Source organism: Mobula birostris, chromosome 9 (assembly GCF_030028105.1).
Source record: "Mobula birostris isolate sMobBir1 chromosome 9, sMobBir1.hap1, whole genome shotgun sequence".
In the NCBI taxonomy this organism is placed as follows: domain Eukaryota; kingdom Metazoa; phylum Chordata; class Chondrichthyes; order Myliobatiformes; family Myliobatidae; genus Mobula; species Mobula birostris.
The window spans coordinates 120,151,863-120,178,256 of record NC_092378.1 but is presented as its reverse complement, the minus strand read 5'-3'; the positions used below and the strand labels follow the sequence as shown (position 1 = coordinate 120,178,256).

General features: G+C 40.7%; 1 protein-coding gene across 2 annotated transcripts in view; it reads right to left on the bottom strand.

The window, feature by feature from the left end:
- The window catches only part of card11 (caspase recruitment domain family, member 11), a 321,723-nt gene extending 298,886 nt beyond the window's left edge, over positions 1 to 22,837 (bottom strand). For both annotated transcript variants that reach the window (XM_072268714.1, XM_072268715.1), the window contains exon 1: positions 22,684 to 22,837. In XM_072268714.1, coding sequence (XP_072124815.1) covers positions 22,684 to 22,696 — 13 coding nt within the window. In that variant the 5' untranslated portion in view covers positions 22,697 to 22,837. The remainder of the gene's footprint in view (positions 1 to 22,683) is intronic.
- Positions 22,838 to 26,394: the final 3,557 nt, after the last annotated feature.

Below are 26,394 nucleotides of genomic sequence, written 5' to 3'. Positions count from 1 at the left end.
ACTATTCCTGCTCGGGGCATCAAAGTTCAGAGTTCAATCCTGGCGTCTTCAGTAAGGAGTTTGTATGTCCTCCTAGTGGAATGTGCAGGCTTTCTCCAGGTCCTTCTAGTTTCCTCCCACAGTCCAAAGACATACCAAGTAGGTGAATTGGTCATTGTAAATTGTCCCGTGATTAGGTCAGGGTTAAATTCGGGTTGTCGGGCGTTGCTGCCCAATGCAGCTCAAAGGGCCTATTCTGAGCTGTATCTCTAAATTAAAGAAATAAAATAAAACATAAGAACCAATATGAAAACAGAAATGCCACAAACAGATCAGACAAGATCTCTGGAAAAAGAACTAACATTTCAAGTCAAATACCTTTCATCAGCTCTGGGTAAGTAAGAAAACAAATTACTTTTAAGTTGCAGACGGGGGTGGTAGGTATGTATAGGTCAAAGAGAGTCTTTCTGATAGGGTGAGACTGGAACAGTTGACATAACTCTGCTGTTCAGAAAGCTACCTGATTGATAGATTAATGCAAGATGTTAGAAAGAGAAAACAAAGAAAGGGACATAAACTGTGAAATGTGGGTCAGAGTTGTTGCTGAGAGCTGAAACCAAAAGAAGAATTTTGGATCCCCGCAGTCAAAAAGTGTCTGAAGAAGGAGATAACTGAATTAGTATTATGGATGCATCAGCTTACAGTAGAAATGGCCAGTTGTAATGCAAAAACAAAATGCAAATTATCCAAAATTACTTAATATGATATTGCAGGCACAGATGGAAAATGAGGCACTGTTCCTCTTAGCTGACCTTGGGCATTGTTGGAAGAGTGAAGGGGCACACAGATACACAGATCTTAGCAGAAGTGTGATGGAAAACTAAAGTGACAGGCAAATGGACACTCAGGATTGCCCTTGCAGATCAGTGGGGCAGTCAACAAGGCAATTGCCCAATCATCTGCATTGGAGTTCTTCAAAATAGAGGAGACCACGTTGCAGCTCTGTATGTAGTACACTAGACTGGGGGAAGTGCAACTGGATCAGTGTTTCACCTGAAAGGACTACTTGGGTCTATGGATGCTGGAGCAGATGAGAGAAGAGAGCGACTGTTGATTCGACTATTTTTCTTCAACTGATGAAAAACAGTCTCACTCTTCTTTAAGTAGTGCCTCGGTATTTTTAGCTGGTAGCAAACAAAATATTGTTATTACATCCCTCATTACAAATTCCATTATTTCCTCTACTCCAGATGTTAGAGTAACTGCTCGACAATTTGCTGCCTTCCTCCAACCCCCCCCCCCCATCCTTCTTAAGCAGTAGGGTCACATTTGCCACCTTCCACTTTACAGCATCAATTCCAGAATATATAACAATTTAGAAGATGTTAACCAGACTCTTCACAACCTCAATTGTGACCCTTTTGAAAACACTGGCAATATAAATCATTGCCTTTTAGTCTCACTAACTTGTCTAATTCTTTTTCTACACACCCCCACCAAAACTTACTTAATTTTGTTCCTTATTCTTGCTGGATTTAGTTCATTTATATCTCTGGCAGATTTTCGAGGGCTTGTTGCATGACAGTGAACATACTTCCTCTGCCATTTCCTCATTACAAATTCTCCTCTCTGCCTGCAAGAGGCCCACATTTAAACTTGCTAATCTTTTCTTTTTTACGTGCCTATAGCTTCTACCTGTTTGGTGTTTCTTCCAATTTCCTCTCAGATTTTTGTGCCTTTCTTTATCATTATTGATCCTCCATCGCAAAGTTCTAAAAATGCTCACAATTCAGGCATAGTGCTATTTCTAGTAATCTTCTGAGTTTCTTGGATTCAAAACTGTATTTAATTTCACCTGTCAGCCATATATGGACCATGTTTTCTTTTGGGTTTTTGTGTCTTAAAAGGAGTATTTTTTTTCTACAAATTGTGCATCAATTCTTTAAATGCTCTGAATTACCCGTCTTCTGCCATACCTTTCGATGTATTTTCTGAATTATCCTCTTCTACATTCATGGTTTGCTTTGTTTAGATTTAAGACCTCAGTTTCAGATTGAACAATATCACTTTCAAACTCCATGTAAAATTCTAACATATTATCCTCTCATATCCCTGAAATTCCCTTAACAAGTTTATTAGGAAACCTAAATCCACTTAACTAAAATAGTTTATTTCATACGCATTCATCAATCTTGTATATATCCCATGAATTAATCTTCCTCCTGACAATTGAATTGAACTGTCCAGTCTACATGTAGATTAAAGTGCACCATCATTACTGTATTCTCCCAATTACAAACACCTCCAATTTCCTGATTTATGTTGTGCCCAATATTACAATTACTTGGAGGCCTACAAACAATCTCTATCAATGTTTTTGTCTCTCTTTTTGTTTCTTTATTCAAACTAATCCGATTCTAAATCTATATCATGATCTGTCTTGCTAAGTTAATTCTCAAGTTGTCCTGACCTTCCACCAAATTAATCACACTCCACTACTTCTTTTTCCCTTTTCATCTATCCTTTCTGAATGACAACGCTGCAATCATAATATAATAATGACCGCAAGTGGCATTTCTATTTATTTCATTAATTCATCCACCTTTGTTGTGAATGACATGAGTCTTCAGATACAACATCATTAATTTTACCATTTGAACACCTTTCTGTATAATTTGTAACATGCCTTTTTTTTTAAATTTAGCTACCAATTTATCTTGGTTATGAATTTTCTAAACCACATCCTGCATTGCCTCCCTCCTCACTGAGTTCCCTTTAAAGGCATCCTCCTGCCTATTTGGTTAAACTTTCCCCATAGTTATAGCAAATCCTCTCATATGGATATTGGTACTAGTCCTGCTGTGGTAAAACCTGTCCTGCCTCAGAAACCTAAAGCCATCTCTCCAGGCATGTATTCATTTGCCTTATTTTCTTATTTGCCATCTTGCCTGCCTTCCTAATTGCTTGTTGTAACTACGTATTTACTTTCAGGATCTCCTGAGTCAGTTCATCAAGATCTTTCTGTATACAAAAGCTTGCTATTTCCTCGGCATTTAAAAATGCTTTCTTAATATTCAAAATCAACCAGCTCATAAATTGAATACATCTTATATCTCCTCACTCAAACTGACTACATCCGTTTGCAGCTTTTTTCACAGTTCACTTTCTCACCATGTTCTAGATCACCATTGAACCTTAATACTGTATGTTACATTCTATCTATTCATCTGTCACTTATACAAGTTGCAGCCAGCTAAGAGTCCAATGCAGATCCCTATGGCACCATCCAGTTACAAGCCGCAAGCAGGAAAAATCAACCAACTGCTTCTATTCTGTTTTCTGTACTTTAACCATTCTTTACCTTCTTTACTTTCATTCATCCTAATATTCAACCCTGCAAATCTTTATCTCATATAATAAATAAACATATTAAATGCTTTTGAAAAACCAGAGATATCAGATCTAATGATACTTTATTATTAAACCTGCTCATTACATTCCCAAAAAATATTCTATTAAATTCATGCTTCAAATTTCCACTCTTGAATGTTTGAAACTGATATTAATTTGATTGCTAGCAATAATGCAAGCGTATTGGTCATCCATTAAACTTCATTCTTGATTTTAAATAAGACTGCATATAGAGAAGGTATATGAAGAATATGTGTTAGTGAACAAAGGTAAATTTTCATCCACCTTGCTCTTGTGCCCTCTTAAATGGTCCAGGAAAAAAAAAGCAATTATTTTGTACTATCATCTGCTCGGAGATGGATTATGCCAGTGATGACCTCATTTTGAACACTAATGAAAGACATTTTACAAAAATGTTACATGATAGTTTAAATGAGAGGAATTGGGACAGATTACACCTGGGACTTGCAAGGAAGTAGAAATATGCAATTTAGTGAAAAATAAATAGGAGAAATGTGTAACAATTGAGTGAATTAAAATCACCTAAATTGAAGAATCACTAAAATACAAATGTACACACAGTGACAAACTAGATCTTCTGTGTGAGTTATAGCAAGACCAAGCTAAACATTAAGAACTGCCTTCCAGACAATGATTGGAATGCAAAACACTACGGGGAGCTAGATAAACATCTGGTGGGAAAAAGAATAGAAGATTATGTGGACAGGGTAAGATGAAGAAGGATGGGAAGAAAATAATGTGGAGGTTGCTGTAGGTAATGATATAGATGAGTTTGGCAAAGTGAGCAGATCCTATGCTGAAAAATCAATATCATTCCACTGTGTGCAGGATGAATAGAGAAAATAGTGGTTATCTGAACCAATAACCTATGACTGGGAAGCTGCTCTTCGCCACAGGCAATCTTTCAAATGACAGAATGCATCATTTAGTAGGGATTAATATGATGTCTAGTATTATAGTTGAGGTTTGCTTTAACTTGTGCTTATAGCAACATAGTTGTTCCCACAAATAAGCCATCTGGTATCAACTAATACCTGTAAATCTAGTTCTTTGCAAGAATGCCAATATATTATGGGGCCAACAACTAGAGTTTTGCAACTGACCCAAGAGAGTCTTCTGAATGACAGTGACTAGTGTCATTCTCTCCAGCCCACCTCTCCCAAACAGGAACAAGATTTATTGTCATCCTCCTATATGGTCTAATCAATAACACAATACTCTTAAAGAGCATTGATTACCACTGCATGCCTGACAGGGAAAAAGAGTCAGACACTCAAGGGGGGGATTACTCTGGGAAGTGACTGGCTGCATCCGTGGGGTGAAGCCAAGGTACCTAGAAGCATTCACTATCATATTTCAATTATCTAATTCTGAAAAAATATATTGTCTTCACATATAGGAGATAGAACAGTACAGCACAGTACAGGCTCTTCAGCCCACAATGTCTTGCCAACCTTATAACTTACTCTAACATTATTGTAACCCTTCCTTCCCACAAAGGCAAATGGATGAAAGGAAAATGAAAAATGCAGAGCTCTCTCGGAGTCTCTTAAATATCCGTGCCTCTGCCACCACCACGGTAGCTCATTCCACGCACCCACCATTCTCTGTAGAAACCTGCCTCTGACAACCACTATACTATCTTTCAAACACCTTAAAATTATGCTCCCTCGTACTCACCATCCATCTATTAGAGGCATTAGCTGTCCAAGCCTCTAATCATCTTATACAACTCCATCAAGTCACCTCTCATTCTCCTTCGTTCCAAAGAGAAAGAGCCTAGCTCGCTCAATGTACCCTCAGAGGACATGCTCTCTAATCCAGGCAGTATACTGTACTGGTAAATCTTCTCTGCACCCTGGCTAAAGCTTCTACAAGCTTCCTATAATGAGAAGACCAGAACTGAACAAAATAGTCTGTGGTCTAAACAGAGTTTTATAGAGCTGCAACATTACCTCATGACTCTTGCACTCATTTCTCTGACAAATGATGGCTAACACACCATACATCTTCTCACCCACCCAATCAACTTGCATGGCAACTCTGAGGGATCTATGGATGTAGACCCCTCTGTTCGTCCACCCTACTAGGAACCTCACCATCAACCATGTTATCTGCCTTCAAGTTCAACTTTCCAAAGTATCACTTCACTCATACTCCAGCCCAGAGGGCACAGCCTCGGGATAGAGGGGTGCCCATTTAAAACAGAGAAGCAGAGAAATTTCTTTAGCCAGAGGGCGGTGAATATGTGGAAACTGTTACCACAGGCAGCCAAGGAGGCCAGGTCATTGGGTGTATTTAAGGTGGAGATTGATAGTTTACTTATTGGCCATAGCATCAAAGGTTATGGGGAGAAGGCCGCGGAGCAGGGCTGAGCGGGAGAAAACAGGATCAGCCGTAATTGAATGTTGGAGCAGACTCAATGGGCTAAATGGCCTAACTCTGCTCCAATTTCTTTTGGTCTTAACTTGTTTCATCACTTCCTCAAAAAGTACAATCAGGACCATGAGGCTTGAGCTGCCCTTCACAAAGCCATGCTGACTACGCTTCTTCAAATGCACATAAATCCTGTCTCTAAAACTCCTCTGCAAAAGTTTACCCACCATTGACATAAGACTCACTGGCCTACCATTCCCAGGGTTATCTCCATTACCTTTCTTGAACAAAGGAATACTATTTGCCACCCTCCAATCTCATGGAGGCACAATGGCCTCACATCCTGTAATAATTTGGGGTGCATCCCATCGGCTCACAGGGACTAATCTATCCTAATCAAAAGTTCTAGTACATCCTCTTTCTTAATGTCAGCACATTCTAACACATTTGTCAAGATCCCTCTCGCTGGAAAGTATAGATTAAAGAGCTCCCCAACCTCTTCTGACTCCAGGCAATGTTTCCTCTTTTTATCTCTAATGGTTCTATCCTTATTGCAGTCATCCTCCTGTTCTTCAGATATATGTAGAATGCCTAGGGGTTTCCCTTCATTCTACTCACCAAGGCCTTCTCATATCCCCTTCTTGCTCTTCTAAGCTCACTTCTGGCTACCTTATAAGTCTGTAGAGCTCTGTCTGATCCTTGCTTCCTAAACCTTAAATATGCTTCTTTCTTCCTCTTGACTAGATTGTCAACCATAGTTCCTTCACCGTACTGTTGTGCATTTCCCTCAGTACATCTGTTCCAAATTTACGCTGCCAAGTTCCTGCCCAATAATGTCATATTTTTTATATATATATATACACACACACACATATTATATATATATATATATATATACACACACACACACACACAAACACACACACAGTGCTTGTAAAAAGTATTTATCCCTCTTGGAAGTTTTTATATTTTATTGTTTTACGATATTGAATCACAGTGGATTTAATTTGGTTTTTTTGACACTGATCAACAGAAAAGACTCTTGTGTCAAAGTGAAAACAAATGTCTACAAATTGATCTAAATTTGTTACAATCATTACTCACCCCCTTCAAGTCACTATTTAGTTGATGCACCTTTGGCAGCAATTACAGCCTTGCGTCTGTGTGGATAGGTCTCTATCAGGTTTGCACATCTTTTTTCCCCATTCTTCTTAAGCTCTGTCATATTGCATGGAAATCGTGAGTGAACAGCCCTTTTCAAGTCTAGCCACAAATTCTCAATTGGATTGAGGTCTGGACTCTGATTTGGCCACTCCCGGACATTAACTTTGTTGTTTTTAAGACATTCCTGTGTCGCTTTGGCCTTAGGTTTGGGGTCATTGTCGTGTTGGAAAACAAACCTTCTCCCAAGTCACAGTCACCTTGCAGACTGCATCAGGTTTTCCTCCAGGATTTCCCTGTACTTTGCTGCATCCATTTTACCCTCTATCTTCACAGCCTTGCAGGGCCTGCTGCAGTAAAGCATCCCAACAGCATGATGCAGCCACTACCATGTTTCATGTGTATACTTCACCACACACAATATACCATATATACAACCACAGCAGAGTAAATTTTAAATTGTCCTATTTAGGTCTAAAGGTGTAATTTTTGTGGAAGATTTCTTACTCTTGTGGGATAACATCTTACCTGACAAGGGGTGGGGTAGATGAGGCTTGTGGCTGTGAAACAGTCTCAGGTTCTGAGGCCTCCTCCTTGGTGGTTGTAGGAGTTGATTATGGGTCTGCAGGAAGTGGTTCTGACAGCTCTAGGCACCTTCCTTCTCTAACAATTGACTCTGCTCTCCTCAACGGATCAACGTGCTGTCTGCAAATGACATCAGACACAATCTCCACCATAGAGGAGAGTGGTCCAGTTCTGCCCTTAATCTTTCCAAGTACCCACTTTTGATCATCTCTGTAGTCCCTCACCAGGATTGCTTATCCAGGAGTGAAACATCAAACTTTCTTGTTTGAGAAGCCCTCAGTTTGTCCTGTATACTCCTGGGACTGGGTTTGGGCAGATCCAAGCGTGAGCGCAATGGACAACCCAGGAACAGCATAGCTGGTGAGACTTGTGGCTTTCCTTCTGAACAATATCTCAAATAAAATAAAAATTCTGAGAGAAATCACAAACTTTCTAATAAAACAGCAGTAGTCAAGTGTCATCAGTAATTATGATGTATCCAGCTTGCAAGGTAGAGAGCACGCAGTAATTCCTGTTATAATAAAATCAGTATAGTCATCTCTATTTGATTAAATTACAAACTGTAGATTAGTTTTATTGTCACATGTACATTGAAACATACAATAAAATGTGTCTTTTGTATCAAAGACCAACACACTCAGGATGTCTTGAAGGTAGCCCACAAATGTCACCATGCTTTCTTTGTCAACATAGTATGCCTACAATTTACTAGCCCTAACCTGCATGCCTTTGCAGTGTGGGAGAAAACTGGAGCACACAAGAAACACACACAGTCACGGGGAGGACATATAGCCTCCTTATAAACAATGGCAGGAATTGAATTAAGATCTTACAGTTGGTGCTGTAAAACACTACGCTAACCACTTCACTGCCGTGCTGCCCCAAAGATTATTCTCTGGTACTCTTATGGTTACCAACACACCAGAACCTCCACTATCTATCATGTACTGTGTCTACACATACCTAATTTATATAATTTAGCTATTATATTCTCCATTAGAATCAAAGCCCAGGGGTCAGTACCCCAAAAAGGTTTGGAAACCACTGCTCCAGATCAGAATTCGGCTCAGGGTTACCACTCTGGGCTCTTAATTAGAAAACCATGAGTTCAATTTTCTACTCAAAAGACTTGTACATAATCACCACTGACAACAACATAACATTGGAAAATATCATTAGAGCATTACCAAAAACAATGGAATTGCCAATGGTGCCTCACTTTTACACAAGGCATGAGCTTGAGAGGGGTCCTAAAGGGCAGAAGCGGTAAGGGATATGATAGCTACCTTATTTAGGCTACATTTCTTGCTTAGATTTGTCCTTAGTTTTCCAATATTTTTTATCAGTTACCTGAAGGAAGCTATCCAACATCGATCAGAAGTGGGATGGCAAAGATGAGTATGTTTTACTCATTAGCTCAATCACAGGAAACCCAGTAGAGCAGAGAAAGAAAGAAAACTATAATGATATGAGTTAGAAAAATGAGATGGTTTCTGAACCATTGCAAAGTGTGTAATTTGTCCCTTCCCTCAATACCCACTTTGTAGAAGCGAATTGATTCTGTTAGCACAACATGTCACTCCCAAGATTACAAGTAAGATTACAAGATTGGATATACCCGTCATTCACACACATTCAAGAAACCAATTAACCTTTGAGAACAGGGTTAGCTTTTTTTTACTGAGAACAAATAAAAAATGTAACCATCTTTTAGAAATACTTTTTATCTAATAACGCCATATACGATTTTCCCAATGACAGAGGAGATGGCCATTTGGCCCATTGAGCCCATGATGCCTATCAGAGAGAACTCTTTGCCCACTAAATTTCCCTGCAAACAGTTCTCCTCACATTTCCATCAACTATCCACAGATTTTACCTCCAACTGTATTAGCGGAAATTTATAATCCCCAATTAACCTATTGTCCTCAATTCTCCCACATCTTTGTGAGCTCTTGGGGGAAACTAACATACACAGGGAGAAATGCACGAGCTCCATATAGACAGTACTGGTGGTCAAGATCGAATCCAGGTCATCAAAGCTGTGTAGCAGCAACTCAACTAGTGTTGTTTCTGAGGGCCTTCCCTAATGCCTTCATTGTATGGCTTTCTTCATGTCCTCTGTAACATTAATACGGAATCCAATGCACTCAATAGTATAGAAGACTTAATATCCTTTACCGTCAAAATGGCAATATACATATCTTCATTTATTATCTAGAACCTTTACTAGAGATTCATTGTATCAGTTATAATTCCCTCGAAGCCAGAAAATTGTGCATTCAAGTCAACCAGTGGACCAGTAGCTTTGGATAAGAGGCAGAGTCATCATTCCACCTGCCCCACTCATGACATGTACACAATACTTGAAAGAGAGCAAAGGAACACTCTCTGTACTTCAGCCGTCCCTCAATATACTCACTAAAAGAAACCAGTTGGCCATTTTGTGAACAGTGCTGTGCGCACAAACCAATTCCTACAGCAGTGATTTATACTTCTGCATTTTGGGAAGTGAAGTAGCATCACAATTTTATATATGGTACTTCATTAAGCTGAACTGTTTGGGCAGTTAGCTACTTCTGTTCCAAACACACAGAACTATTTATTAAGTGGACTTATCACTTCTCAAGGATTAGGACACAAGAATAGAATTAAACCATTCAGTCCATCAAGTCTGCTCCACCATTTCATCATGGCTGATCCATCTCCCTCTCAACCCCATTCTCCTGCCTTCTCCTCATAACCTTTCACACCTTAACAATCAAGAACTTATCAACGTATATCTTAAATATGCCCAATAACCTGGCCTCTACAGCCACCTGTAGCAACAAATTCCATAGATTTTCCACCCTATGGCTAAAGAAATTCCTCATTTCCATTCTAAAGGGGGCTGTGCCCTGTTGTTCTAGATGGCCCAACCAGAGGAAACATCCAGTCCACATCCACTCTATTGAGGCCTTTCAACATGGGAAAGGTTTCAGTGAGATTACCCTTCATTCTTCTAAATTCCAGTGAGTAAAGGCCCTGAGCCATCAATCGCTCCTCATATGATAACTCATTCATTCCCAAATCATTCTTGCGAACCTCCTCTGAACCCTCTCCAATGTCACTACGTCCCTTCTTAAATAAGGGAGCCAAAACTGCTCACAATACTCCAAATGAAGCCTCACCAGTGTCTTATAAAGATGCTGCATTACATCCTTGTTTTTATACTCTAGTCCTGTCAAAATGAATGCTAACATTGCATTTGCATTCCTCAACCTGCAAACTACCCTTTAGGGAATCCTGCACAAATACTCCACAGTCCCTTTGCAGGTTGGATTTTTGATTTTTCTCTCCATTTATAAAAAAGTCGATGCTTTTATTCCTTCTACCAAAGTGCATGACTGTACACTTTCTGACATGATATTCCATCTGCCACTTCTTTGCCCTTTCTCCTAATCTGTTCGTCCCTCTGCTGCCTCCCTGCTTCCTCAACACTGTCTGCCTCTTCACCGATCTTCATATTGTCTGCAAATCTAGGCACAAACCATCAACTCCTTCATCCAAATCATTGACATACAACGTAACAAGAAGTGGTCCCAAAAACAACCCTTGCGGCCCGCCACTAGAAACCAGCAGCCAATCAGAAAAGGCTCCCTTTATTCCCACTCTTTGCCTCCTGTCAATCAGCCAATGTCCTGTCCATGCTAGTATACCATGGGCTCTTACCTTGTTAAGCAGACTCAAGTGCGGCACCTTGTCAAAGTCCTTCGGAAAATCCAAGTAAGCAACATCCACTGATCCTCCTTTGACTATAATGCTTGTTATTTCCACAAAGAATTCTAACAGATTTGTCAGGCAAGACTTTGGCCTATTTTATCCTGTGCCTTCAAATACCCCAAAACCACATCCTTAAGAATTGACTCCTTTTCAGCTATTTACCTAGCTCCCTACATTCTCTCTTCAGGACCTCTTCACTTTTCCTACCTATGTCAGTGGTGCCAATATGTACCAGAACTTCTGGCTGCTCACCTTCCCCCTTTAAAAATGTCATAAACCCGGTCAGAGATGTCCCTGATCCTGGCATCTGGGAGGCAACATGCCATCCAGATGACTATCACATCCACTGAATCTCACATCTACTCCCCTAACTATGAAATCCCTTGTCACTACTGCAGCCCTCTTCTTCCTCTTCCCTACTGAGCCACAGCACCAGACTCAGTTGCAGAGACCCAGGTGCTACAGCTCTCCTCTGGTAGGCAATCCCCTTCAAAAGTATCCGAAACAGTATACTTATGGTTGAGGAGAACGGTCACAGGGATACTCTGTACTGGCTGCCCATTTCCCTTCCCTCTCCTGACAGTCACTCATTTCCCTACCTCCTACCACTTTGGGCTGACTACCTCCCTGTAGCTCATATCCATCATCTCCTCAGTTTCCTGTCTGAGCCAACGGCCATCAATCTGCAGTTTCAGTTCCTCAACATGTTCTCTGAGGAGCAGCAGCTTGGAGCACCTAGTGCAGATGTAGTTGCCTGGGAGGCTGGAGGTCTCCCAAATTTCTTGCATCTCACACAAAGAACACAGCACAGCCCTTGGAGCCATTCTCACTACTCTGACTATTTACTAACAGACAAAGAATGAAGAACGAATAAGAAGAAACTTATCAGATACGTATCTCACCCAGGCCTGATGAGCCTAAGAAGGTGTGCAAAACACCTTCTTCGCTACCTTGTCTACCAGTGCCACCACTTTCAGGGAATTGCCTTCAGCTTTCTGTTCTACACCACCTAGGGCCTTGCCAATTACTGAGCAAGTCCTATCCTGCTTAAAATTACCAAAATGCAACATTACACACTTGTTCAATGTCATTTGTCATTCCCTGGCCCACCTTGCCAGCTGATCTACTAACCTTATTCACTGTCCACTACACCACCAGCTTTGGTGTCACTCACAAACTTGCTGACTATGCCTAGTACATTTCAATCAAATTATTAAAATGTACAAAGAGCAACAGCGGGCAGAGCACCAATCCCTGCAGCATCCAACTGGTTACAAGCCCTGAATCTGAGAGACAGCTCATCGCTATTACTCTCCAACTCCTTCTGCCAATTTAACTTTGTATCCAGTTAGCCAGTTTGCCCTGGATCCTAGTCTGGACTCTGTCAAGCTCCCTGCAGTTTCTCCTTACCTTTCCACAATGTCCTCGACCAAGATAGATGATAAATCCCAAGGATTTTTATGTGATTTAAGACTTCTTTTATACTGTTGATATGTTCCAAGATATCACTATTGTCTTCCTTGATTTCTTTAGCCTCCATGACCTTCACAATAAGTACAGATGAGATGTGTTCAGTTAAGACTTCTACAATCTCCCCTGGTTCCACTAATACATTGCTATGTTGATGCTCAAAGGGTTCTATTCTTTCTCTTCATGGTTACCTGACACATATTTTGGGTCTGATAAAGTCCTGTTTTGAAGTTGCTATTTTAATCAGCATTTTCTCAACTAGATTTCATTCTTGAATAGTCAGGGCTGATATATGAGTGTGATTTAACAGGGTCTAATCACGAGACACTGGAGATGCTGGAAATGTGGATCAACACACACAAAACTGAGTTCCTGCAGGAGGAACTCAGCAGGTATCACAGTATCTATGGAGGGAAGTGAAGAGTCTGCATGTCAGACCAAGACCCTCCAGCCAATAACCACTCTCTTTCACCTCACCCATGATCTGCCCGTCACCTTTACCTTCCTCCCTCTCTTTCCCTATCTCCTTCCCTTTATTCCATGGGCAACTGTCTTCTCCCATTGGACTCCTTCTTCAGCCCTTTGCCTTCCCCACATATCACCTCACAGCTTCTCTCATTATTTCCTTTACCCTATCCCCCACTCACCTACCTTCCCCCTCTCACCTGGATTCACCTATTACCTGCCAGCTCCTGCTCTACCCCAGCCCCTACCCTTACCCTTCTATTCTGGCTTCCGCCCTTTCCAGTCCGATGAAGGGTCTCAGTCTGAACGTCAACTGTTCACTTTCCTCCATAGGTGCTGCCTAGCAGGGTCTAGGGTTGGAATTGAAGACTTCACATAGTTTTTCCTTGATTGTAAATCACTTTGCTTCTCCCTAATTAGGTAATTAACGGTGTGCCTTTGCTGATAGCCTTTATTTTCTCATAATGTGATAAGTGCGAATGTCAGAGACACATCTTTTGGTTTTGAACTAAGGTGTTGCAGACGTCTTTACTGGAGGATGAACACGAGTTATTTATCATGTTTGGATGTTTTGCCAGGAAGTGGGTGTCACCAACACTACGTTTTCAGAAGCAGAAGTTATCTAGATAGACCTTTTCCTTGGGATATTTAATGAGCAAGGTAGGAACCATGATATGGTAAGCCCATGACGTGTAGAGGGCAGCCTCACATGAGCAATTGTTTTTTTCTTTATACACTCCTTTTGTAGGACAGCCAATGACTACTCCTCTTCTGGAAATGTTTCTTGAGTGTCCCTTGTAACAATAAATCTTGGCCTGATAACAAGCAATACGAGGCATGGATCAGACAGTTCACTGCCACATTATCCACTATTCAAACAACTGCAGAATCTCCCAACAAAAAACAGGCTTCTTCATTCTTTGTTCCGGTTGCCAGCTCTTTGAAGGAGCTATCTAAATAATTCTTTCCCTGTATTATCTTTCCCTTCAATTATCTTTCTTTTGTTACTGTTGAGTATGTTTTCACAAACCTTTCAGACAATGTTTCCAAATCATAAAAGCTCATTAAGATAATTTTTCTCCACATCTCTCCTCTGCCTACTAAGCTGTTCATTATACAGATAAACTCTTTTCGGGCTTCCAGCCACGTACAGGTATCGATTTCAACCGACATTTTGATGATCTTCATCAGGGTTGATGTCTGGGCATGTCTCGTGAGGTAATATTTATACCCCCTTTGTCCAGCTCTACTAATTGGTTAGTCCTCATCCAATCAGGTTTCTGCTGTTCCACCTTGTTTACAATCAAATTCCAGTTCTTACTTAGATCAAAACCTTCGTCTTTGTTAAAATTCATTTCCTCTAGTTTACTTCACTGGCTTCCTTCACCAGGCAATCCCAAAAGCCATTGGCGCGGCACTATAGTTTTGTGCTGTCAAAGTCAATACCATGGCCAATGCAACTGCAATGTTCTGCTGCTGCCAATTTCTCTGGGTAACTCAACAAATACACCTCCTGTGCTCCCTGAGGGGGGCTTCCACCTTGACTTCCCTCTGGTTGATATAAGCTGCTCCGCATTCACAGGGAATCTTGTAAATGCCAGCTGTGTGGAGTACCAAGTCATCTTTGACCCACATAAGCTTTGAGAAGGCGTCGCTCTAAGAATTGGAATTTGATTGTAAACAAGGTGGGAGAGCGGAACCTGATTGGATGAGAGCTATCCAATCAAGAGGATCGGGCAACAGGGTATAAATACCACCGGACTAGATGTGCCCTGATGAACATGGCAGAGTTTGTCGTTGAAGCGTCAGTTAAAATCAATACCTGTACCCAGCTGGAAGCCCAAGAAGAGTTCATTTGTCATATACGCCAGGAATGCACTAGATCTTTTTTCTATTCATTATAGATTTCTAACCTATTGTTGTTGACCATTCTGCCAATGGAATAGGTTTCTTACTTACTATCATAAAACTCTCCTTTGATAACCTGTAAAATCTCATCTTAAATGAGTCAACACACAGCTTACTGCTAACTGCAGGTTTGTATGCTCCTGCTACCCTCAGAGATAAGTTAGTGAAAATACACAGTAGCTCCTGACAGTACCACCTAAAATCAAATGAAGGGCAAAATGAAATGAGTTACCTCTGTATCAATGGGTATTCAAACCTACTAATTCTGAATAGAAGTATTTTAATAATACTTCTATAATAGTGCTTCCAACCAAAGATGCCCAACAGCTTAAGACATAAAAGGAAGGGGGAAAATCAAAGCAAATATTGTCCATGGAAGGAAAACTGAGAGAGATGATCAATCTTACTGTAAAAGATGAGTTTAGAATGTTTTTTTTAAGATGGACAAGGAAGTGATGAGTGGAAGTGTTAAGGAGGGTGTTGCTTGGAGTGGGAATCTTAGCAAGTAACAATGGGATGAAGGGTCAACATTATAGCTTCTACTTAACAAGCTTTTTTCGGCAGCACATTCGCAGGCAAATCAACACAGGAGGCCACATGCAGTAGCAAGGGCAAATAAAAGTAAGGCAGGGACAAGTGGCATGGCCAATGTTGGATTGGACCAGTGTTAGGACATCATGTTACGACTAAACAAGACATTGGTTCAACCACACTGGGAGTGCAATTTTGACCATCTTGCTCTGGGAAGGATGCCATTGCATTTGAAAAGAGGCAGAAAGGATTCACAAAAATATTTCCAACACTGGAGGGCTTGAATTATAAGGAAGAGTGGATAGGCTGGAACATCTTTTCCCCTCAAGCATTCTTATTTTCATAAAGTATCTTTATTTTGCCATACTTGACAAATAGAAACTTCATGACAAAAGTTGATTTAGATGATCAGCAACTTAAACCTATACCCCTCTCTTTTCCCCATATTCAAAGATACAAAGTACATTATCAAAGTATGTATGCAGTATACAACCCTGATATTCGTCTTCCCACAGACAGCCATGAAACAAAGAAACACCATGGAACTCATTCAAAGAAAACATCAAACACCAAAGGCACCTTAAGGAGAACAAATCATGGAAATGGCAAGAAACAAGTGAATATCACACAGAATATTAAACAATTAACTGCAGAGTCCTTGAAACGGTCCAGGAATGTTCAGCTTTGTTCAGATCAGTTCAATATAGCGCTGTGTAATTCATTGATGGCAGGCCTCAGACCAGCCTACCTCAATCAAAATTGCAATTAAAAAAGTAACCAGAAACACATAAAACATGAACTGCAGAGTACTCTTAAAAATTAGTCCAAGTCACAAACCGTACTGATCAAATCTTGCCCAGGACCCAAGACTCCTGCACCTTCCTCTGACAGCAGCAAGTGTGAGGGAGAGGAAGGCTGGTGTAACGCAGGCAAACAGAGGTTCAAAGATTCTGACAGTGCTGAACACCAGCTCGTCTTCCACACTTCCCCGTTGATTTCAATCTTACCCGACACTTTAATCAGCGAGTTGGTCAAGAATAAGAGCCAATCGTGGGTTCATGCTCCGCCAAAATGCACATTCTGTTCTGAATCTCACTTTTACCACACCGAATTCCCTCCCAGACAATGAAAGAACAGATTGCTCAGTTGGCCCAAAAACACATTATCAATATCAAAATGTAAATTACAGGCTCCAATATTTAAAAGAAGAAGGAGAATAAGAAACGCAAACAACAGGAATTCTGCAGATGCTGGAGATTCAAGCAACACACATCAAAGTTGCTGGTGAACGCAGCAGGCCAGGCAGCATCTGTAGGAAGCGGTACAGTCGACGTTTCAGGCCGAGACCCTTCGTTAGTCCTGACAAAGGGTCTCGGCCTGAAACGTCCACTGTACCTCTTCCTAGAGATGCTGCCTGGCCTGCTGCGTTCACCAGCAACTTTGATGTGTGTTGCTAAGCAGAATGAGAAGTAACTTTGAGAACTGTCTGCAGGACGTCACCATTAGTTGCATTGGTTGCTGGTGCCATCTTGCTCACTGGATGCCCTGATAAATTTAGTTTTTGCTTAAATCAAGGAACGTTGTGAAAAGAGATGCGTGGACTTATATCTCTTTCAGATTTAATATTAAAATTTACCAAGCATTGGTTGCCATTTGTAGAAAAGTTCTACCTTCTTTTTGCAAGTAGAAGTGTTCAAACCTTACACCACGTCAAATTGTCAAACAGCAAGGAAGTTGGATAAATTCACACTGTCAAATTCACACTTATTAATCAATTGTACTTGTTTATGATCTCATCTTGTTTTCTCTGCATTCCCATCAACTCTTCCCAGATCCTACACACTAGGGGCAATTAAGCGTGGTCAATTGAATGCCATTTGGTGGAAAACCTGTCCTCTTAAGAGAATCACATGTAATCACAGGAAAAAAAGTACAAACTGCACACTGCCAACACTGGAGGTCAGGATGAAAACCTGGGTCACTGAAGCTGTGAGATACACTTCTACTCACTGTGCCACATGCTACCATGTAGCTGTTAAACCTCCTAATCCACAAATTAGATTGTTCTCTCTCTATGCTGTAATATTTTGAAAGCATCAATATCATCACCCCTTGAACTTTGAAACGCAAAGGACAAAGTTAGTTTGTGCAGGCCAGGCAGTTAGTCCTGAGAAAGGGTCTCGGCCCGAAACGTCAACAGTACCTCTTCCAATAGATGCTGCCTAGCCTGCTGCATTCCACCAGCATTTTGTGTGTGTTGCTTGTGCTGATAAAGGAGCTTTATTTCTATGGCCCCTTGGTGATGCAATCAGTTCACAAGATAATGAGCAGGAAAAGTACTTTCTTTCCAATAGAGTAGGCCAGTTTATGATAATGGTCACCAGTGCCAAAATCAAAAATCTATCTGTCCCAGACGTGAAATTTGTAACACTTCCCCATGCTGCCGAAATAAAAAGGAGAAATTTCAGTTGCATCTTCTCTCACATTTAATGTTTTGACATGTTTATTTGTAACAGAAACCTTGAAATCCACACATCACTCAGATCAATCTACAATGCTTTGGCCTCATTTCTCTCACCTTTTTCATAATGGAAAATGGCTCAAACAATGATCAGTATGTTTCTGCAGAATTTTATTATTTAAGAGCTTATAACACTAGATGATTCATATTGCTTCAATTTTAGTCATATTTTATACAGTTATTCAGTTGCATGAGCAACCCTCTCCTGGTTTATAGTTTAAACTGCTGGAGTAATCTGTAAAAAAAAATGCTAAATGTCACTAACATTGCAAACCATCCAAAAATTATGAATAATCAATTCAATATGAATGTTCTGGAAAATGTTGAAACATAAAACATCAGTTAAAATTAAATTATTTTGAATAAATTGATGTTAATGTACACACAACTAATTTAAAAAATGGAAATACTGTAATCCTGTACATTGTTACTATGAGGAGAGGATGGTTAGGCTGGGTCTGATTTTCCGAGAGCAAAGGAGGATGAAGGTGACCTCAGAGAGGTTTACAAAATCATAAACTGAGTAAATAAAGTGGATGGTCAGTCTTTTTCCAAAAAGTAGGGGAGTCTAAAACTAGCGGTCTTAGATTTAAGACGCAAGAAGAAATAGTGAAAGGGGATGCAAAGAGCAAGTTTTTTTCCATACAGAGGGTGGTAGATGTATGGAATGAGCAGCCAAAGGAAGTGATAGAGGTTGGTACAATTACAATATTTTTAAGAGATATTTGGACAGGTTCATGGATGGGACAAGTTTAAAGGGACATGGTCCAAATGCAGGCAAATGACACTAGCCCAGGAAGGTAATTTAGTCAACATACATGGGATGGGCCAAATGCTTTATTGCTGTATGGCTTATCCTCATAACTCACAGCTGTTTGTGGCCATTCAAGAGGATAGGCTAACTGTTCATGGCAAAAACTTAGTGAGCAAGCACTGGGGAATTCAGCAAATTCATGCACTTCTTTTTGATTACATATGGAGGCCAATATTGGAATGCAGCCAGGAAGTGATCAGCAGAACTCAGCTAGGAAGCTCAGGACTTTGGTGTTCACTTGTAAGCCACAAACTTGCTGACATCCACAAGGGTAAATAATAGTAATTCACTGTAGAAATGCCAATATTTCCCAACAAGCTCAGGCCTAATGTTGCAGTGGATGATCTAAGGTAGTATCACTCACTCTAGAAGCAAAACATTCATCATAAACTTCAGCTATTGGTTCTCAAATGCTGGCAATTGCTGTTCTTCCAACCATTCATCGATCTGAGCTGACTGATTCATTTGACCAGGTCAAAAACATCAACAAGTGAACATTTAATTGAGTTAACCATCGTCAAAAAACAATTGTCATATTTGAGAAATTATCCACCAACAGTGCCAGCATTCACTTTAATAACAATGGCAGTATTCCAAAGTTCATGTCTATCCTAAACCTTGTGTCAGTCTACAGTCTAAATGTTGGGCATGTAATCAAAAGTCCAAACTTCTGAAAACATAGTCCTGTAACTAAGTAATAAGAAGCTAGGGAAACAAAGGCAGACTCACTTATTTTACTTCTGCGCTATGTGTGTGGTGAACTAATTCCCTTTGGGTCCTAATGAAATCAGTTTAGCTCAAAGTAGAACAAATACATTGACTTGGTCATGTTATGGAACAGAACTGTCCATTTGTTAGATTATATAATTATCACTGGGATTACCACATGAAACTATTATCCAAAATACACTGACATTCAGAAGCTAAGATTTAAGTAAGGTCCCAATGTAGCAATTTGTCATTGGGGCAAATAAGCAAATGTTTCATAGAAATCTGAGATCTCAAACGATCTGTTTTAAAAAGTTATGGATGCTGGGACAACTGACTTCTTGAGCCTCGCTGACAGATTCAGTTGTTTAGGTATGCAACGCAGAAGGAGCTGAGGCCCATTAAAGTAGCTGAGGTCTCGCTCAGCAGGTTCCAGCAGCAGGCATGTGAGATGTAATGGCCTATTCCTGCCCTGTATACATAAATTAATAGGCATTGTAGTTTATCTTGGTAAATATTTGTTAAAATATATTAAGTATACACTTCCTCGCACATGAATTCATCTTAAAGCTGGAAGTAAAACTTTATACCAAGTTAATTTTTAATAATATTGAGAAATATGCAAATTACAGAAGAAAATAAAACTTGAAAAATTAGGTGGAGTTATGCCTTAATTCCAAGCGGTTTCACGGTCCTTGTCTTCATGTGAGGATTTGAAGAAATTCATCAGCCTCTTTCATTCAATATTCCACATTCCAGCAACGATGTATATTGCTCAGCACGGTACATCTAAAGGTTTCCAGTTTGAATTAGCTCATAGGCTTAGATATTTTTCTTTAATTTGATCTTGAAGCTCCATTGGCAGATATTGAAGTGAATTTATCATTTATAAAGTTCACCAGCATGGTCAGTCATTAGTACAACTTTTTTTAAAAAAATGTTACAATATTTAATCTAGGATGTACTCAATATTTATTTTTAAAGTGTAACCTAATTTAAAAAGCTTCACCATTTGTTTTGCTCAAAGTGAACAGTACTATTCTATTGGGATCAGCTAAAGGAACTTTGCAACATGTTAGCTTCAGAATGGACAACCAAAGAGCCTGTGTCTTTGTGGCGTACGGTTCAAAACTCAGTACAGTAACTGAAAGTAAATAAAATGCACATAAAGGCCTAAAACTGCCTGTCTTGGCAGATTTATTATCAAGATTTATTAAACAAGACTCAAACTTGTAGGGGGCAAGCAAAAAGCATTATTTATGATGAATTCTACGGTAAAACCATTCTAAACTGTATTTTGCTTGGTGAAGAAATAACCAGTGCTCTCCATTCTGTGTATTTTATTAAGGAAGCAAGCTTGCCATTTCTGACTCCCTAGCAAAGGAAGGGAAAATAGTAGAAGAAAGGAAGAAAAAGACATATATTGTTTGTTTCCAGTAACCAAACACATGGATATCCAATATTATATAAATCTTGTATGTCACAAACAGTACAGAGTTACCTGATCTCAGGTTAATTCACATCCTGTTTTTAAGGAAAGAAAAAGTCGAAATCCCAAAACTGGCATCCAATGATTCCTAAAGAAACCTGTGGATGAGGGGGTGAGGACACAATGGTATCCAGTCATACTTCTTTCAACCATGTAATACTTTGCCACACTCATATAATAAGCGTGTGCACTAAGATAATCATTTGGAAGAATTATTGAAGAGAAGCCTGAAAATTGGAGAATTACAGTTTGACAATTCAGCCCTTGAGGCATCACAATAAAATGGTGGAAGGGTCCATGCTCAAAGGGACAAATTCACTGTTATTTTATTACAAATCTTAATTTGTGTCAGCTGTGGCTGAGTGGGAAGTACTTTCACCTCAGAGATTTTAGCACAACAGTAATGCTCCTGCACAATACCAAAGAACTTCTGGAATTGCCATCTTTAAAAAATTAAAACAAGCCCCAACATACTCTCATAAGTGTCAACGACACTACTTTGAAGAGCAAATGGATTATTTATGGTGAAATTTGTCCCTCAGTCAACCTGCACTGATAACCCAACTAACTAATAATACTACATTGTTGAATGCTTAGTGGCCACAAATTGGCTGTTTCATATTCTGATCTACAAAAGTGACTGCAATGGTAGCTAATTGACTGAAGATCACTTTGGGATGTTCTGAGGGAATGAAAGCTGCACTGTAAGTTCAAGTCTTTCCAAGTCTCCTGAGACATTGCAGCTTTAAAAGGCGCCATTAATAGCATATAAATCAGACCTACAGTTGTTATATCCACAAAGTACTTGAAAAACAGATGCCCAACATCATTTAATCCCAGTGCAGCAGAGCTTTAACACACTTATGCAACAAGCAGGTCATAAAAGCAAACTATTCCTACTCACAGATTAGCTCTATTAGTCAAAAGCAGTGTGCAATTATTGTAGACATCATACTAAATTTCAACTGACTGATTCAAGCTTTTATTCTAACTTAATTCCAAATCTAACCTATTTATATTACGGCATATATATTTATATCACAGTATCACAGATATTGTATCACAGGTACCAATTAAAGCGTGTTTCAATCTTTAAGACAAAATGTATTTACCACCACACAGTTCATTGCACTCAGGAAGTTATTCATATTTTTAAACCAAACTATTCCCTATTGAGCTTTTCGAAAGAAGAACTATTTTGCACGGATGACTGCTGATAAAAATGTACTAAATCTGCCTTTTCCCCTTCTCTCGCTGAGTGAGCGAAGTTACTCGCTCCCAAGATGAAGTGCGCAACTCCGCTACGAGCTCATTCTCGGAAAAAAGTTTTGTGTGCAATCGAAGACATGACACTACATTTACTTTTCGAGCGGTAAAGTTGTAACAACCGATAGTCTACAAACAAACTTCACGTGATTGTATTTAGTCCATACCTAAATACCTGATGCCTAAACAAATATTGCATAAAGATCGTAGACTCACCTTTCAGAGTCATGTCCACTATCTTCTCACTTTTCAACTGCACCGTGGCTTGTTCTTCATACTTGCTTCGATCACAGCAGATGAAGGAGCCTAGTTCTGCTTGAGTCTAGTGCTTCAGGCTGATCGGGTTGGAGCTCCGGGCTTTGACGAAATAGAACCCACATTGCTTCAGAGCTGCTGTCGGGCTCGTGGGCGGAGAGTTGTAAAACCGCACTGACACACATTAAAATATAGAGGAACCCATGCGAGCTGAGAATTTCCGTGCGCGAAGCCGTAGGACCCCTTGATCAGACACTTGCAGACAACAAATCGGGCTGCATTAAGTAAACAACGGTGCCTTTTATGTGCCGTTCAAAGTCCGGCCGCTGTCTCCGCGGCTTCTGTCTGGCTGCTCCCCTGGAGTTAGTACAATTCTTGATCACGAGAAGCTGTAGTAGTAGATGGGACGGCTTCATAGCGTTGCCCTTGGCCTATTTAGAGGGTGGCCCTCAGGTGTCTAGCTGTGTGTGGGGGGAGGGGTGAAGGGTGAGTGTACACCTGGGAAACTAGAGTCAGTAATGCCCAAAATCTGCAGAATATCCCGGGGAACTATGGTGCAGTAAATCCTGACCCAGCCACCTAACTCCACTCGGACCTTGCAGACCCTGTGCTTCCTGAGTAAACCGGCACTCATAATAAAGAGTGTATGAATGTGTGTGTGTATGTTGCTCCTGCAGTAGTCAGGTGAGTTCCGTCATGTCATATCGCTTCTGATGCAGGAAAGCAATTGGCGTGGGCGCCACTCGGCTCTGTTCCTGTGCAGCAACCCTTGCTCCTGGAGAACCAGAGTAATGTCTCTGTAACCACCAACAGCATCCAGCAGCTCAATGAGGTGATCCACTCTGGAGCAGATTCTCTCCGCTCCAGCAGCACATTCAGCTGTCTCCTGATTACATTTCGCTGTTCCTCAGAGGATCAAGATGCTTCCACAGTACTGATCAAATCTTTAGCTGGAGCAGTGTGAGATTGAATAGAAGCAGAATGAGCATGAGACTGTAAGATATAGGAGCTGAGTCTACTCTGCCAATCACGTCTGATTTATTATCCTTCCCAACCCTATTCTTCTGGTAATCTTTGATACCCTTATGAATTAAGAATCTATTGACCTTTGCTTTAAGCAAAAAGTGACAGTCGACGTTTCGGGCCGAAACCCTTTGGCAGGGCTTGTGCCCGAAACGTCGACTGTACTTTTTTTCCATAGATGCTGCCTGGCCTGCTGAGTTCCTCCAGCATTTTGTGTGCATTGCTCGGATTTCCAGTATCTGCAGATTTTCTCTTGTTTGTGATTTGAACTTCTGCTTTAAATCTACCCAGTGACTTGACCTCCACAGCCATCTGTGGCAAAGCTGTGCCTCCACAGCAGCTGTGTGTAACCAGTGTGGTGAGGCCATTGCCAATCATCGGCAAAGATGTCCGCTTCTAAAGTGCAAGAGCATGGATGTGTGCTTCATGTTTCTAATTACCTCTTGCAGCTACTGAGGCAGGCTTAGTAATTCAATAACCATCCGACTGTCATTCTGCACCAGTCTAACCCTAACAGCATTCCAATTAAGGAATGATCTGAGCCCTTTGGGGCAGTATGGATGTGCAGACTCCCACTTATCTAATATGCTCACCCTTCACAGAGTCAGTCTTGGAGATGCTGTTGTGAGGTGCTGGACAATGACATACTGCGGTCTTCATCTGCATCAACCCCCTCCTTTTAAATTCCATTTGCTGCCCCTGTCATGCTTCTGCTCCCTCTGGGGGGGGGGGGGCGCGGATACTGACAGCCTCTCTGTACCCTGCAAACACAAAATAGAAGACAATTGCATGTAAGCTTAGGCCAAAATACTTTCATGGTGAGACAGCAGCACAAGGAGTAATGAAGGTGATTTTTTTTCCAAAATAGCAGGTGTGGGAAATCTGGAAAATAAACTTATGTTGGAAACAGACACAAAATGCTGTAGGAACTCTTCCCATCTTGGAGTTCAGAAAAGCAAAGTTTTTGCTTCAGGAGTCTGATGTTGGGTGTGGCCAACCCACTCAAAGGGTGATGGGAGATTCAGTGCATAGATGCTGGCCTTGCAGAGACCTGCCATTGCTTTCCTTTGCTGATGATTTGGATTATAATGTTTTATGCAGACAGCATTGACGGTAATTCTCCTTTGCTTTGAGGTGTATACTGTATGATTTCCATCTAGAACATAGAATATAGAAATTACAGCACATTACAGGCCCTTCAGTCCACAATGTTGTGCCGACCATGTAACCTACTCTAAAACCTGCCTAGAATTAACCTACTGCATAGCCACCTATTTTTCTAAGTCCCACGTACCTTTCTAAGAGTCTCTTAAAAGACCCTATTGTATCCGACTCCACTACCGTCACTGGCAGTGCATTTCAGCCCAGGGAAAAGGCCTCTGGTTATCCAAACGATCAATGCCTCTCATCATTTTATACACCTCTATCAAATCACCTCTCATCCTCCGTCACTCAAAAGAGAAAAGGCCAAGTTCACTCAAACTATTCTCATAAGGTACACTCTCCGATCCAGGCAACATCCTTGTAAATCTCCTCTGCACTCTCTCTATAGTATCTATATCCTTCCTTTAGTGAGGTGACCAGAACTGAACACAGTACTCCAAGTAGGGTCTGACCAAGGACTTATATAGCTGTAACATTACCTCACAACTCTTGAACTCAGTGCCACAGATGATGAATGCCAACACACCATACACCTTTTTAACAACACTGCCAACCTGCGAAGCAGCTTTGAGTGCCCTATGGATATGGGCTGCAAGATCTCTCTGATCCTTCACACTGCCAAGAGTCTTACCTTTAATACTATACTATAATCTGCCTTCAAATTTGACCTACCAAAATGAACCACTTCACACTTATCAAGGCTGAACTCCATCTGCCACTTCTCAGCCCAGTTCTGCATCCTATCGACATAACCTCAGACAACCCTCCAGACTATCCACAACACCCCCAACCTTTGTGTCATCAGCAAACTTACTAACCCACCCTTCTACTTCTTCATCCAGGTTATTTATGAAAAATCACAAAGAGGAGGGGTCCCAGAACAGATCCCTGTGGAACATCACTGGTCACCAACCTCCATGCAGAATATGAACAATCTACAACCACCCTTTGCCTCCTGTGGGCAAGCCAATTCTGGATCCGCAAAGCAAGGTCTCCTTGGATCCCATACCTCCTTAATTCCTGAATGAACCTTGCATGGGGAACCTTATCAAATGCCTTAATGAAATCCATATGCATTACATCCACAGCTCTACCTTCATCAATGTGTTTTGTTACATCCTCAAGGAATTCAATCCGACTCGTAAGGAATGACCTGCCCTTGATGAAGCCATGCTGACTATCCATAATCAGATTGTGTGTGTCTCTCCAAATGCTCATAAATCCTGCCACTCAGGATCTTCTCCAACAATTTGCCCACCACTGAAATAAGACTCACTGGTCTTTAATTTCCTGGATTATCTCTACTCACTTTTTGAACAAGGGAACAACATTTGTAACCCTCCAATCCTCCAGTACTTCTCCCGTCCTTAATGATGATGCAAGGATCATCGCCGGAGCCTCAGCAATCTCCTCCCTCGCCTCCCACAGTAGCCTGGGGTACATCTCATCCAGTCCCAGTGACTTATCTAACCTAATGCTTTTTTA